At 39.4% G+C, this 13,574-nt stretch overlaps 1 protein-coding gene across 1 annotated transcript in view; it reads right to left on the bottom strand.

Moving 5' to 3' along the window:
- The window catches only part of eif3ea (eukaryotic translation initiation factor 3, subunit E, a), a 47,316-nt gene that overhangs the window by 21,401 nt on the left and 12,341 nt on the right, over nucleotides 1-13,574 (bottom strand). The window contains exon 5 of the mRNA XM_079893860.1: nucleotides 13,051-13,155. Within this exon, the coding sequence (XP_079749986.1) occupies nucleotides 13,051-13,155 (105 nt within the window). The remainder of the gene's footprint in view (nucleotides 1-13,050; nucleotides 13,156-13,574) is intronic.

Genomic DNA, 13,574 nt, shown 5'->3' with positions numbered 1-13,574 from the left:
TTTTTTATTTATTTTTATTCAGAAGCACAAAATGTAAATCAAATTAGTTTAAATAAGTTACTAGTATAGTAATTATTTCTGATATCTGGTATGGAGCATCATCAAGCACAAATGGGGAACAAAAGCTCCCTGAAGTTCATGTGAACTTACGATGACCTTAATGCATTGCCTTTGCCTTTGGTGAGGGTCTTTAATGATGTGTGCTACTACCGCTACAGCCTCTGTTACTGGCCCTAACACATGTCTGCAAGCTTTGATCAGCCCCGAGATGTGGACAGGACCGGAGTGGCGGGACGCTAATCAAAATGTCTGCTTGTGGAGGAGTGAGAGAATGAGGTCCAGACATTAGGTAAAGAAAATCAACTAATCAAATCAAAGGACAAACTAAACACAAACACTGGGTGAGGATGGATAGTTGTGTGGTGCCAAAGTTAATGAAAACCATTTGAGTAGGTCTTTGCTGGACAAGTAATGATTACATTTTTATTTTATTTTATTTACATTCACACAGACAATATGTTCAAAAGGCTGAACAGTCCTAAGGTTCTATGTCACGTCTACCTTGACTAAAATCCTTTGACAGCAGAAGCCAATAACATAAGTCTTGTTAACAGAAACAGGCCCTTGAAAATAATGTTTAGATAACTTGATTAACTAGTAATTGTGATAATCTCCTGAACATTTGGCGCAAAAGAAAAACATCCTGTGGAATCGAGTTATGAAACCCCTGAAAGAAGCTCAGCTTCTTGTATGGAAATATGAACAAGATTTAACATGGTGCATCTCTGCAGACAATCAGCTTCAAAGGAACATAAGCTGTTTTAAATTATGACTCAAAACAAAAACAAACAAAGGGAAGAGATAATGTGTTGCAGATTAGCGAGCTGCTGAAGCATCGCAGCATGTTTCATGAAAAAAAGGGGATGAGCTATAGCCAAAGGCTCATGGGAAATGGAGTTTTTAGACTGACCACCAGCGTGCAAGAAAATGACCTATGACAGAAGTAGCAGCATGCAGACATCCCGGAAGTCAGGGTCTGAATGTCAAATGGAGCCCTGCATGCATACACTGAAATCTGTTTGGATGGACATACTGCTCCTCACGTACACTGCTGTTCAAGAGTTAGGGATCGGGAAGACTTTTTAATGTTTTTGAAAGAAGTTAATCAAAAATATTGTGAAATATTATTACAATTTAAAATAATTGTTTTCGGTTTTAATTAGGGCTGTCAAACGATTAATCGCATCCAAAATAAAAGTTTGTTTTTACATAATATATGTGTGTGTACGGTGTATAATTATTTTCTATATATAAATACACACACATGCATGTATATATTTAAGAAATATTTGCATGTATATACTGTGTATATATATTTATATTATATATAATTTATATTATATATAAATAACACATTTTTCTTAAATATATATGCATGTGTGTATTTATATATAGAAAATAATTATACTCCATACACACATATATTATGTAAACACAAACTTTTATTTTGGATGCGATTAATCGCGATTAATCGTTTGACAGCCCTAGTTTTAATATATTCTAAATTGTAATTTATTCCTGTGATTGGACCTGAATTTTCAGCATCATTGCTCCAGTCTTCAGTGTCACATGATCCTTCAGAAATCATTCTAATATGCTGATTTGCTGCTCAAGAAACAATTCTTATTATCAAAAGTAAAAAAAAAAAAAGTTGTGTACATTTTTGTTCAGGATTCTTTGAAATATAGAAAAAAGAGCAGCATTTTTCTGAAATAGAAAGCGTTAAATGTAAGATGTTTTATTGATGTCTTTCCGCAGTTGAAACACTGAGTGATTATATGAGACATGATCAGTTTTTCGTAAAGTTGCACTGTATCTTTCAACATACCTTCTGATGTTCATTCATTTTAAATCTGTGCTTTAACTAATAATAAAGAACAAGAGGTGATCAGTTCACATGCTCTCTGTGCTGTAGCTTCGTTTGAACTGAGGTGCTATCGCCAAAACGGTATTTATTGTTTGGTTTCGTAATAAAATTACAGAATTTAAAAGCTGAGACTTTGTTTCATATCAAAAGTACCAAAGCACAAAGCTTATTGTGATGTATTGGATTGGAGGTATGCTACAAAGTCATTCATGAACTGAAAACAGCATAGACAAAAAAAATCGTTGGGATTTAAGATTCGAAATTGGTTCAGCAAAATAAGTTAAATCACTTAAAATCGAGAAATCTAGCCCTAAAATAAATTCTCTGTAGATTTATGGCAGGATAAAATCTACTTCTATATTTGCATAGTGACACACAGTAGTATGGTTATAAAATCCATACAGTACAGACGCAATCACCCTGCAACAGTGGAGCCCTTTCATCAAAATTCCCAAGTTGGATGTGTCTAAACAATAGTCAAAGACCAAAAACTTTGAGAGATCAGCTCGGAGGGACAACCGGGGAAAAAGCCATCCCTGCTGCCAATATAAAGGTCAACGTTTCATTTCGAAAAGTGTTTGTTTTTTTTGTTTTTTTTTCCTGGAAGTCCCTGCCTGCTACATTTGGCGATGCTCCATGTCATTATAGCAGCTTTCTGCACACTGACTGGCTTTCAGAACTGGCCATGCAAGAATAGTTTCAATACCTGGGTTTTTCCACAAGTTACCTTGAGTTTCCATTGCCTCCCGAAATGGGCACATTTTCACTGACTGACCAGCAACAATAAATTTACTGTGCTGGGGATCTGACGGGACACTCAATCTTTATTCTCAACATCCAATCCCTGCATTAACAGATGATATGAATAAGTTGCTCTTTTCGCACCGGGCCCTCACTGTAACAGGACCTCGGGTCTGGATTTTGCAAGCCTGGCTTCCTTCGTTAAATGGTTGTTTCCCACGCTAGAGGAGTTCTAGAGCCTGACATCTCCCATGCTAGGGAGCCATCCAAGGAGACGGGAGGTCCAGCTTGAAAAGAGGTGGATAAATAGTAAATAAGAAAAGAAAAAGCGGTAGGTATTCAGTTAGAAAGCTCCACTAAAACCAGTTACATTATGGCTATTCCAATCGCCTTCTCACTGTTGATGATGAAAATAGAAGATATTGAGTAGCAAAGCATATTATCTGAGAATTATCTTAAATTTGAAATAAAAGAATAACAATTTAAACGCTTCAAAACATGCACAGGGAGAAAACTTCTGGAAACTATTTCCATTTATTTAGATTGAGCAGTAACAGCATAAACAAGGCTGGTTGTTGTGTGAACAGCCTAATCTACTTAAAACGCTTGGTGTGTTCATGATACCAATGATGTGGTTTTCCTAGGATAAGTAGACTCTATTGTATTTTAACTTATCCCAAAAACCTTGTTACGGCCTCAGTCTTATGGGTGTTGCCTGTGTATTTTTGTATGTTTGGTTTGTTTTCTAATTGGGGTTTCTTTCTGAGTGTAGGCTCCGCCCTTGCGCACCTGTGGCCTGTTGCTCTGATGGCTCGTGCTGAGCATATAAGTGGAGTGTGAAGGAGGGTGAGGCACGCGACGGTGAACTCCGTGCGCGTCATGATGCCTAGCCGCTGGTCAACCCAAGCTGTGTTCTTTGTAGTTTGTGCTACTATTTTGTTTCACTTTGTTAGTGTTTGTTATGTCTGTGTTGACTTTAGTGTAGAGTAAATGTGTGTTTACATGTGGAGAGAAAAAATAATTGAGAGACGTGAGTTTGTGCAGTCATTTATTAGTCTTAATAAATGTTTTAAACTGCTCTTTGCATTGCGTCTCCTTTTATGTTGCTGAACCCTTTCAAGACGAGCATTTAAACAACAGGGGTTCGTAACATAAATGGGGGCTCGTCCGCATTTTGTTGTCCAGGATTTGTGTCCGAGTAGTAGCAATTTGATTGATCTAATTTGATTCAGGTGATCCATATTCTCTGGTTAGAAAGAGTAAACCAGCAGGGCTGTGCTTAGCGCCAGTCCTGACGACGGTTTACTGTTTATTGTTTTTCTTTATTATTTTAGTTTGTTGTTTTTGGAGGTATTCCGGGGGAGAGAGCGATCTCTTAATCGGTACCCTCTGAAGATTAGGTAGGGTATAGTTAGATTAATGGTTAGGTAGGTAGGTCCAGAGAGTGTTGGATCATTCTGATTGTTTTGCGTTTTCTTTTCTTTAAAGATGGCAACGTTTGAGTTAAAGCAATTTATAGATCAACCTAGTGTTGAAATATTAGAGACATGTCGGAAAAATGATTTGTTTCTTATTGCTCAACATTATGAGATTTCTATCTCTAGAACACTACGTAAAGAAGAGTTAAAAGCTTGTTTAGTGGCTAGTTTGATTACTAAGGGGGTATTTCCTTCTGAGACTGTTCCAGCAGCGGAGTTGGCGGCACCAGCTGCAGGAAGTTCGCCCTTACGTGTGTCGAGTGGTATTCCAGTGACTCCGGTGACTGTGGCTGGCGCGGAGGTAGGTCCGTCTTTTTCGATGCCTAAATTTGAACCTTTTTCACTTTCCACCGAGACATCACCAGGTTTGCATTTAGATTCACGTTTAAAGATACGTTTAGCACGGTTACAATTAGAGACTCAAGATAGAGCTCAGGCGAGACAAGATGATTTGAAGCGTCAGATCGAAATGTATCGAATTGATGCAGATACTAAAGTGCGACTGCGGGAGTTGGAGTTGCAGGCTGTTCCAGAAGTCCCTAAAAAATCTACTTCTAAAACATCTGGTTTGAAGGGTAATTCTGAGACACCGGCTGGTCCATCAAATTCGAGTATTAATTCTGTCTCGGCTGGTACCGTATCTGAGTCTGTAGTAGCGCCGTTTTCGACACATTTTGACGTGGCTAAAAATATCGCTATCGTTCCACCCTTCCGTGAGAAGGAAGTTGAAGCGTATTTTCAGGCGTTTGAAAGAGTTGCGGGTGCATTAAGATGGCCAACCGAGGTTTGGGCACTAATGTTACAATGTAAACTATCAGGTAAGGCACAAGAGGTGTGTGCATCTCTCTCGTTAGAGGACAGCGTGCAGTATGATGCCGTGAAAACTGCAATTTTACGAGCATATGAATTAGTTCCTGAGCACTATCGACAGCGATTTCGTACCACGAAAAAAGGTACGTCTCAAACTTATGTCGAATTCGTTCGCGAAAAGGGCATTTTATTTGATCGGTGGATCAAAGCGTGCAAGGTAACTGATTATACTTCATTGCGAGAATTGTTGCTGATCGAAGAGTTTAAAAACTGTGTTCCGGAACGTACTGCGTTGTATTTAAACGAACAAAAAGTCAGCACGGTACAACAGGCTGCTGTGTTAGCTGACGAGTACGCATTAATGCACAAAACTGTGTTTTTTAAGCGTTCGTCTGATTCTGGGGGTCCCTCACTAAAAGAAAATGAAAATCTTTCTGATTCAAAAAATAAATGGGTTCCTACCAGTCCGAAGTCCAATAGAGAGTGCGGTTATTGTCACAAAATGGGACACATGATGGCTGAGTGTCGTACTCTAAAACGGAAACAGGAGCGACAAGAGTCCTCATCGTTTCAGCCTCGAGGTTCTGTTTTGGTGAAAACTTTGTCTCCATCATTCTCTGGTTTTCCTGCGACTCCTGATAGCTGTTTTCAGCCTTTCGTGTTCGATGGATTTGTGTCGTTAAATGAGAAGGTCGAAAGCCGAAAACCTGTAAGAATTCTCCGTGATACCGGAGGGTCTCAGTCCTTTATATTATCAGATATTCTGGATTTTTGTGCTGACTCGGCGTGTAATACAAGCGCGATTGTGCAGGGTATTGAAATGGGTTTTGTTCCTGTTCCACTTCATCGTGTATACGTTTCTTCTGATTTAGCATCTGGGTGTTTTGAGGTTGCAGTTCGTCCCTCTTTACCTGTGAAAGGTGTTGACTTCATCATGGGAAATGACATAGCTGGAGGTAAGGTAATGCCGGTAGTGCAAGTGGTTGATGTCCCGTGTAATGATTCGCAGGCTGATGCACTTGGTAAAAATTTGCCAAATGTGTTTTGTGCTGTGGTGACGCGAGCACAAGCGAATCGTGGCATTCAGGAAAGTGATACTCTTGGCGATTCTGTCTTTTCAAATATTTTGAAAACTGATGTTCTTCCTGACTCTCCAGACTCGTCTAAAACGACTTCAAGGTCTTCTGTTTGCTTTGATCTTACCGCTGACTTGTCTGTCTCGCGTGAGACTCTGATTGAAGCTCAGCGAAATGATCTATCATTAGACAAATGTCGTGCGAGTGCTGAAAATGATAAAATGTTGCTGCGTAACCACCAGTTTTACTGGAACGATAATGTGCTCATGCGTAAATGGAGTAGATCATTAAATCCTGAGCAGCGGGAAGATTGGAATGCGGTGCATCAAATTGTGGTACCTTTAAAATATCGACCACATGTTTTAAGTCTGGCCCATGACCATCCTTGGTCTGGACACCTAGGGATAACTAAGACCTATAACCGGGTGCTCCAGCATTTTTTCTGGCCAGGGTTAAAATTTGATGTCGTGAGGTACTGTAAAACATGTCATATTTGTCAGGTCAGTGGAAAACCTAATCAGGTGGTACCGCCTGCTCCTCTCTGTCCTATTCCTGCAGTCGGCGAACCATTTGAGCGTGTTCTAGTTGATTGTGTGGGTCCACTCCCTCGGGCTAAGTCTGGTTGTCAATATTTGTTGACAATCATGTGCGTAGCTACACGTTTCCCAGAGGCCATTCCGTTACGGAATATAACGGCTAAAACTGTAACTAAGGCTTTAACGAAGTTCTTTACAACTTTTGGGCTACCGAAAACTGTCCAAACGGATCAGGGTTCAAATTTCGTGTCGCGCGTTTTTCGTACATCATTAAAGGCTCTTGGGGTGTCTCACGTCGTATCAAGTGCCTATCACCCTGAGTCGCAAGGAGCTTTGGAGAGGTGGCACCAAACATTAAAATCTGCGCTGCGGAAGTATTGTATAGAGACTGGGAATGAGTGGGATGATGGAGTCCCATTGGTTTTATTTGCGGTGCGTGAGGCGCGACAGGACTCGCTTGGGTTTAGCCCGTCAGAGCTTGTGTTCGGACATAATGTCCGTGGTCCTTTGAAAATGTTAAAGGAGGAATTTCTCTGTAATGATTCGTCTGCGAAGCCCAACGTCCTTGATTTCGTATCACGTACTCGTGAACGTTTGCACAATGCGTGTACTGTGGCGAAGGAAGCACTTTCTCTGTCACAAAAGAAAATGAAGAGAAATTTCGATAGGAAAGCAGTTGTGCGTAATTTTCTGCCAGGAGAGAAAGTTCTAGTGCTGTTTCCCATTCCTGGATCCTCTCTCTCTGCGCGTTTCTCCGGTCCTTACGTGATAAAAAGTAAGTTGAGTGAAACTGACTATATCTTACACACTCCAGAACGGAGGCGAAAAACCCGTTTATGTCACGTGAATATGATGAAACCATATTTATGTCGTGTTGAACCAAAAGAGAACACTGAGAATTTGGTCTGTGAACCGGTGACTGAGTTAACCACTGAGCATGTTTCACTGCTAACTTATGCTTTGCCTACCGACACTGAGGATGATGGGTTGAATGTATCTATGGAAGCTTTAAAAGGAGGATGTTTTGAGAACTCTGAAGTTTTATCTTCGCTTCCCTATCAACTATCTTATCTCTCGCCTGAACAGCGGGAAGACGTAATGAAGCTGATAGATAGTTTTCCGAGTTTGTTCAACGACGTTCCTCCCGGTACTAATATTATCCAGCATGACATCGAGGTCGGTAGTGCATTACCAATCAAGCAACATGCTTATCGTTGCCCAATAAGTAAGAGAGAAGCAATGAAAAGTGAGGTTAAGTATTTATTGCAGAATGGTTTCGCTGTCCCGAGTAATAGTCCATGGAGCTCGCCGTGCGTTCTAGTACCAAAGGCTGATGGGTCTTTACGTTTTTGTACTGACTTTAGAAAGGTAAATTCCGTCACTGTGGCTGATGCTTTTCCGTTACCGCGAATGGACGATTGCATTGACAGTCTTGGGGGTGCGAAATACATCACTAAGTTAGACCTTTTGAAAGGTTATTGGCAGGTGCCTTTAACCGAGCGCGCTTCTAAGATCTCCGCGTTCGTAACCCCTGATGCTTTTCTGCAGTACACGCGTATGGCCTTCGGTTTGCGGAACGCACCTGCAACGTTTCAACGTTTAATGTTTATCGTGTTAGGCGAAGTTCCAAACTGCAATATCTATTTAGACGATGTGGTCATTTATTCGTCTACATGGGCTGAACACATGTTGACTTTACATGACGTGTTTCACCGATTAGAAGCGGCTTCCTTAACGTTAAACCTAAAAAAATGTGAATTTGTGAAGGCTTCTGTCACCTATTTAGGAAAGCAGGTGGGAAACGGTCAGGTACGGCCAGTGGACGGAAAAGTGGCTGCTGTCCTCAGCTACCCAGTACCTACTACGAGGAGAGAACTACGTAGATTTCTGGGGATGGTTGGGTACTACCGGTGCTTTTGTAAAAATTTCTCGAGTGTTGTTGCCTCTTTAACAAAATTGTGTAGTCCTAAAGTTTGTTTTAACTGGACTAATGAGTGCCAGCAGGCATTTCTCTCTGCAAAATCTCTCCTTTGCAGTGCACCTGTTCTGTCTGCTCCAGATGTGACTCGTCCATTCCAGCTTGAGGTAGACGCTAGTGCGGTTGGAGTGGGAGCTGTCCTGCTGCAGGAGGGTGCTGACGAAATAGGTCACCCAGTATCGTACTTTTCAGCTAAGTTTAACCGTCATCAGTTGAACTATTCAACGATCGAAAAAGAGACTTTAGCTATGTTGTTAGCCTTACAACATTTTAACGTTTATGTGGGGTCTAGTTCTTCTCCTGTCGTCGTTTACACGGATCATAATCCGCTGGTTTTTCTGAGCAAAATGTACAACCATAATCAACGATTGATGCGTTGGGCTTTAATGGTTCAACCATATAATTTAGAGATCCATCATAAAAGAGGATCTGACAACGTGGTAGCAGACGCGTTGTCTCGTGGATTGGTTTAAGCTCCCTGTGTGATTTTATGCAGAATCAGTTTTCTTTTCTCTTCTAAGGAAGGAAAGAAAAGAAAAAAATCTGATTCTTCCTTTAGGGGGAGAAGTGTTACGGCCTCAGTCTTATGGGTGTTGCCTGTGTATTTTTGTATGTTTGGTTTGTTTTCTAATTGGGGTTTCTTTCTGAGTGTAGGCTCCGCCCTTGCGCACCTGTGGCCTGTTGCTCTGATGGCTCGTGCTGAGCATATAAGTGGAGTGTGAAGGAGGGTGAGGCACGCGACGGTGAACTCCGTGCGCGTCATGATGCCTAGCCGCTGGTCAACCCAAGCTGTGTTCTTTGTAGTTTGTGCTACTATTTTGTTTCACTTTGTTAGTGTTTGTTATGTCTGTGTTGACTTTAGTGTAGAGTAAATGTGTGTTTACATGTGGAGAGAAAAAATAATTGAGAGACGTGAGTTTGTGCAGTCATTTATTAGTCTTAATAAATGTTTTAAACTGCTCTTTGCATTGCGTCTCCTTTTATGTTGCTGAACCCTTTCAAGACGAGCATTTAAACAACAGGGGTTCGTAACAACCTTGAGAAAAACCTAACATGCATGTTTACAAAGCTCTCGGCACACTTACACAAGGAATAGTTGTGTCATTTACTCAACCTCATACTGTCCCAAACCCGTATGAACAAAATATACACTACCATTCAAACTTTGGGGTCAGTATTTATTTTAACAAATAAATACTTTTTTCAAAGAAATGCTGTTCTTTTGAACTTTCTATTCATCAAACTTTCTATTCATCAAAGAATCCTGTAATCGCGATTAATCGCATCCAAAATAAAAGTTTGTTTTTACATAATATATGTGTGTGTACGGTGTATAATTATTTTCTATATATAAATGCACACACATGCATGTAAATATTTAAGAAATACTTGCATGTATATACAGTAAACTTTATATTATATATAATTTATATTATATATAAATATTTTATATATAAATAACACATTTTTCTTAAATATATATGCATGTGTGTGTATTTATATATAGAAAATAATTATACTCCATACACACACATATATTATATAAACACAAACTTTTATTTTGGATGCGATTAATCGCGATTAATCGTTTGACAGCCCTAATATATATATATATATATATATATATATATATATATATATATATATATATATACATCCACAAAAATACTAAGCAGATGTTTTCAACACTGATATAAGAAATGCTTCTTAAATGCTTCATGCTTTCAATGTTTTTATCTATACAAGTCTATTGGGTCCAGTGTTGTTTTGGACCCCACTGACTTTTATTATATGGATAAAAACATTCAGTGTTTTCCGCAAAAACATAGAAAGTCATACATGTTTTGAATGACATGATAGTGAAAAATGATGACAGAATTCTCAAGTATCCCTTTTAGTATGTCCTTGAAGCATCTATACTAATGAATATGCAAAAAAGAGTGACAAAAACTGAAGGGTGTAATTCAAGGCTCGTTGGCCGTTCCTTCCCTCGGCTCCCACGAAAACCACAGGGACACAACAAACAAACAAACAGCATGACTGACGCTGCAAATCATGCACAAATGGGAAACATGTTGCAAATCTAAACAACACACAGTCTTCATCACACCTCTGAAATGCTAAAACCAAGATTATTTAAAATCAAATAACGGGTTTCTTTTCGGCCACTTGTTACCACAGCGACACAGCGTCGCTTGGCAAACGTCAGGCCTTTTTTTTACAACAATGTAGGCTGAGTGAATCATATGTGAGAGCTGGTCTGAAGAAACAGGAGTGCATTCCATGTGAGAAGGCAGGCTATGTGGTTACGTGAGAAAAGCTCGCCGGCAAGGGAGTCCGATAACTTAGCCAGGCATGGAGCCTCTCGCAACACTCTTGGCCCAGGGCAGCGTTGACAATGGGCACCTCTCTTTAAGACACTGGACTACCTCCACACACTGCGGCCAGAGAGAAAGGAGCGGGTCAATTTGTTCGTTCCCAGCCGTCATTTGCCCCCCCCCGCCCCACTAGCTAGACAGCACACTGCGCTGGGCTCTGAGCACCCGGACGCTTTTCCCCATAAGTTCATCTTTCACTCATTTCTACAGGCAGTGGGAGAGAAGCCACAAACACCAGAGCCCCAGCAATGAGCCCTTTGTTTATAGAGGAAATAAGAAGTACGCACGTGTAACATGGATACTGCCAGTACTCTCAGTGAACTGCAATTATCTTCCCCCACAAACCTACTTTGGTATTATCTGATTCTAAAAGTATTCCACTGGTGAAAATTATTTAATCCAAGGTCCTCGGTGCATCACCGCCTGGATCATTATCCAGACAACAACATTTATTTAAAAAAAAAAAAAGGTAAAGGGATAAAGGGAACTTAGAGGAAGATGTGAGTGTTTGTGTGTGCTCTAGGCTAGTTTCACAACGCAAGACAAAACATCCAATTCTATGTTTTTTTGGTGAGGTGGTTCACTTATATATAGTCCATATCAGACACGCGTATGATGAGGAGACAACTAACCAGCAAGTGAAAATCTTATCCTGAAAGTTTTATTACTGAAAAATGAGTATAAAATAAAATAAAAAATTAAGTAAAATGAAAGAAATAAAAAAAGATTAAAGCGCTTGAAATCTACTCTGTAAAACTCACATAACTTTTTTGAAAAGCATTTGTTTCTAAAAAATGAAATAAAAAATCTTACTAGGGGACAGAAAAAATTATATACATACAGAACATAAAAATAAATACAGGCAAACAAAATTAATAATAATGATAATAATAATGCATGGATATAATAATCCATGTACATGTATATTTATTAATAATAAATAGCATGATATGCATTTATTATTATAAGCAATGATAATATACCTGGTATTATTAATCATAATAATAAATGCATGAAAGCATTCAAACAAATGTAACGATTAATTTAAAGAAATTGCAACCTGACTACCTGAAGTCACAAAAGAAAAATCAGATATGAATCTGATTTATTTCCAGATCAGAAATGAAATGATCTGATTTAAAAGGAATATTTTCTTTTCACAATGCAATTCTGATTTGGGCTTAATTTAACGGCATTGTGAATGTGGCCTTAGTATCCATTTATTCAATGAGATTTTGGCTCGATAAAAGACTCAAAATGGTTTGACTGTTCGAAGAACACAAATTCTAGTCATCTTCTGTTGCAAAAGCCTTTTTTTTTGGTGCCTTTGGATTATATGGAACAAGCTGTGTAACCTTTAACCCTTACAAAAACTGGGGAATCCTGTCAAACCAAGAGTGATTAGGCCACAAAATCCCCACCAATCATCTATGGGGAGCAGCACTGCCCATAAACCCATAAGCTTATGAAGTCTGCCACTAAACACAGCCCTGAAACAACTCCTAACCAAGTCCTTGAAGAGGTTCTTTTCAGCACTCAAGACATGCAAGGAATTTAACAAGCCATGGGATGGCACTTTTCAGAAGTAATTACAGATCAGGAGCTTTTAGTTCTTCGGATTGCCTCAAGTGAAAAAAAAAGTTGCCTGTTTTGTGGAGCAATGAATAAGTGACACAATATTTCATGATAAAAGGATTTGGATGCTAATTTGAGAAAATCTACCTGTGAGCGAGCCATGTCTACTTTTCATCTGCGTCATTTTGAAAAACACAACGTTAAGTGCATGCGTAATGCTCGTAACTCACGGGATTTGGCAGAGTCTCGTACTAAAAAAGCAGAACCATATTAAGCAGAGACAATAATTCAAACTCTCAATAGGGCGACCGTCTGGCTCAATTAACACCCACAAGGGGACTCTCCATCAAAATATAACTGTTTGTCCATTAGACAAGAACTTATTAAACAAGAATGCATTTAATGGCATCAATTTGCGAAGGAGAAAATGAAAGGGTGTCGTGATGAAAAGAAGCTCTTGAAAATTGCCCCACTGGGAACGTCCCAGAGGAGAATGCTAGAAAACACAACTCTGTCATCTGTTAAAGACAGGGGCGTGGTAAGACACATACCAGGACTCTGAAGAAATAGAGGTACTCCGCTGCACCTGAGTAGTTCCCACACTCGTACTGGAACTTGGCGTATCGATACAGGGTGTCCAAATACTCCTGCCGGAACTGCAAGGAAAGACAGATGTTAAAGTCACAAAGTAATTTTTCAATGCAAGGTGATAAACTTTATCAGTAGACACTGTGTATGATTAGATACACAAAATGTGTATTTATGCGCAATGGAAATGAAGAGTAACATATCAAATTTCTGCCATATGAAGATGCTGGATAAGCCTTGTACTTGCTTAAACAATTTAGCTGAATAGACAATTAATTGACAAAAATCATAAGGCCAAAGCAATCAAGAACTTAGAAAAAGCCTTTATTTATTCATGGCTATAACATTCACATCAGGGTGTGAAAACACAACACACGTAATGAAACGTGACGTATATGATTACGTAACGTAATCTTGCTAGGCAGTAGGCACAACTAGGGGTGGGCAATTTGACCAAAATCTTATATCACGATAGGAGTAATTTGAT

Source organism: Squalius cephalus (assembly GCF_949319135.1).
Source record: "Squalius cephalus genome assembly, chromosome: 15".
NCBI lineage: Eukaryota > Metazoa > Chordata > Actinopteri > Cypriniformes > Leuciscidae > Squalius > Squalius cephalus.
The sequence above is the reverse complement of the archived record's forward strand: the minus strand, read 5'-3'. Positions and strand labels throughout refer to the sequence as shown.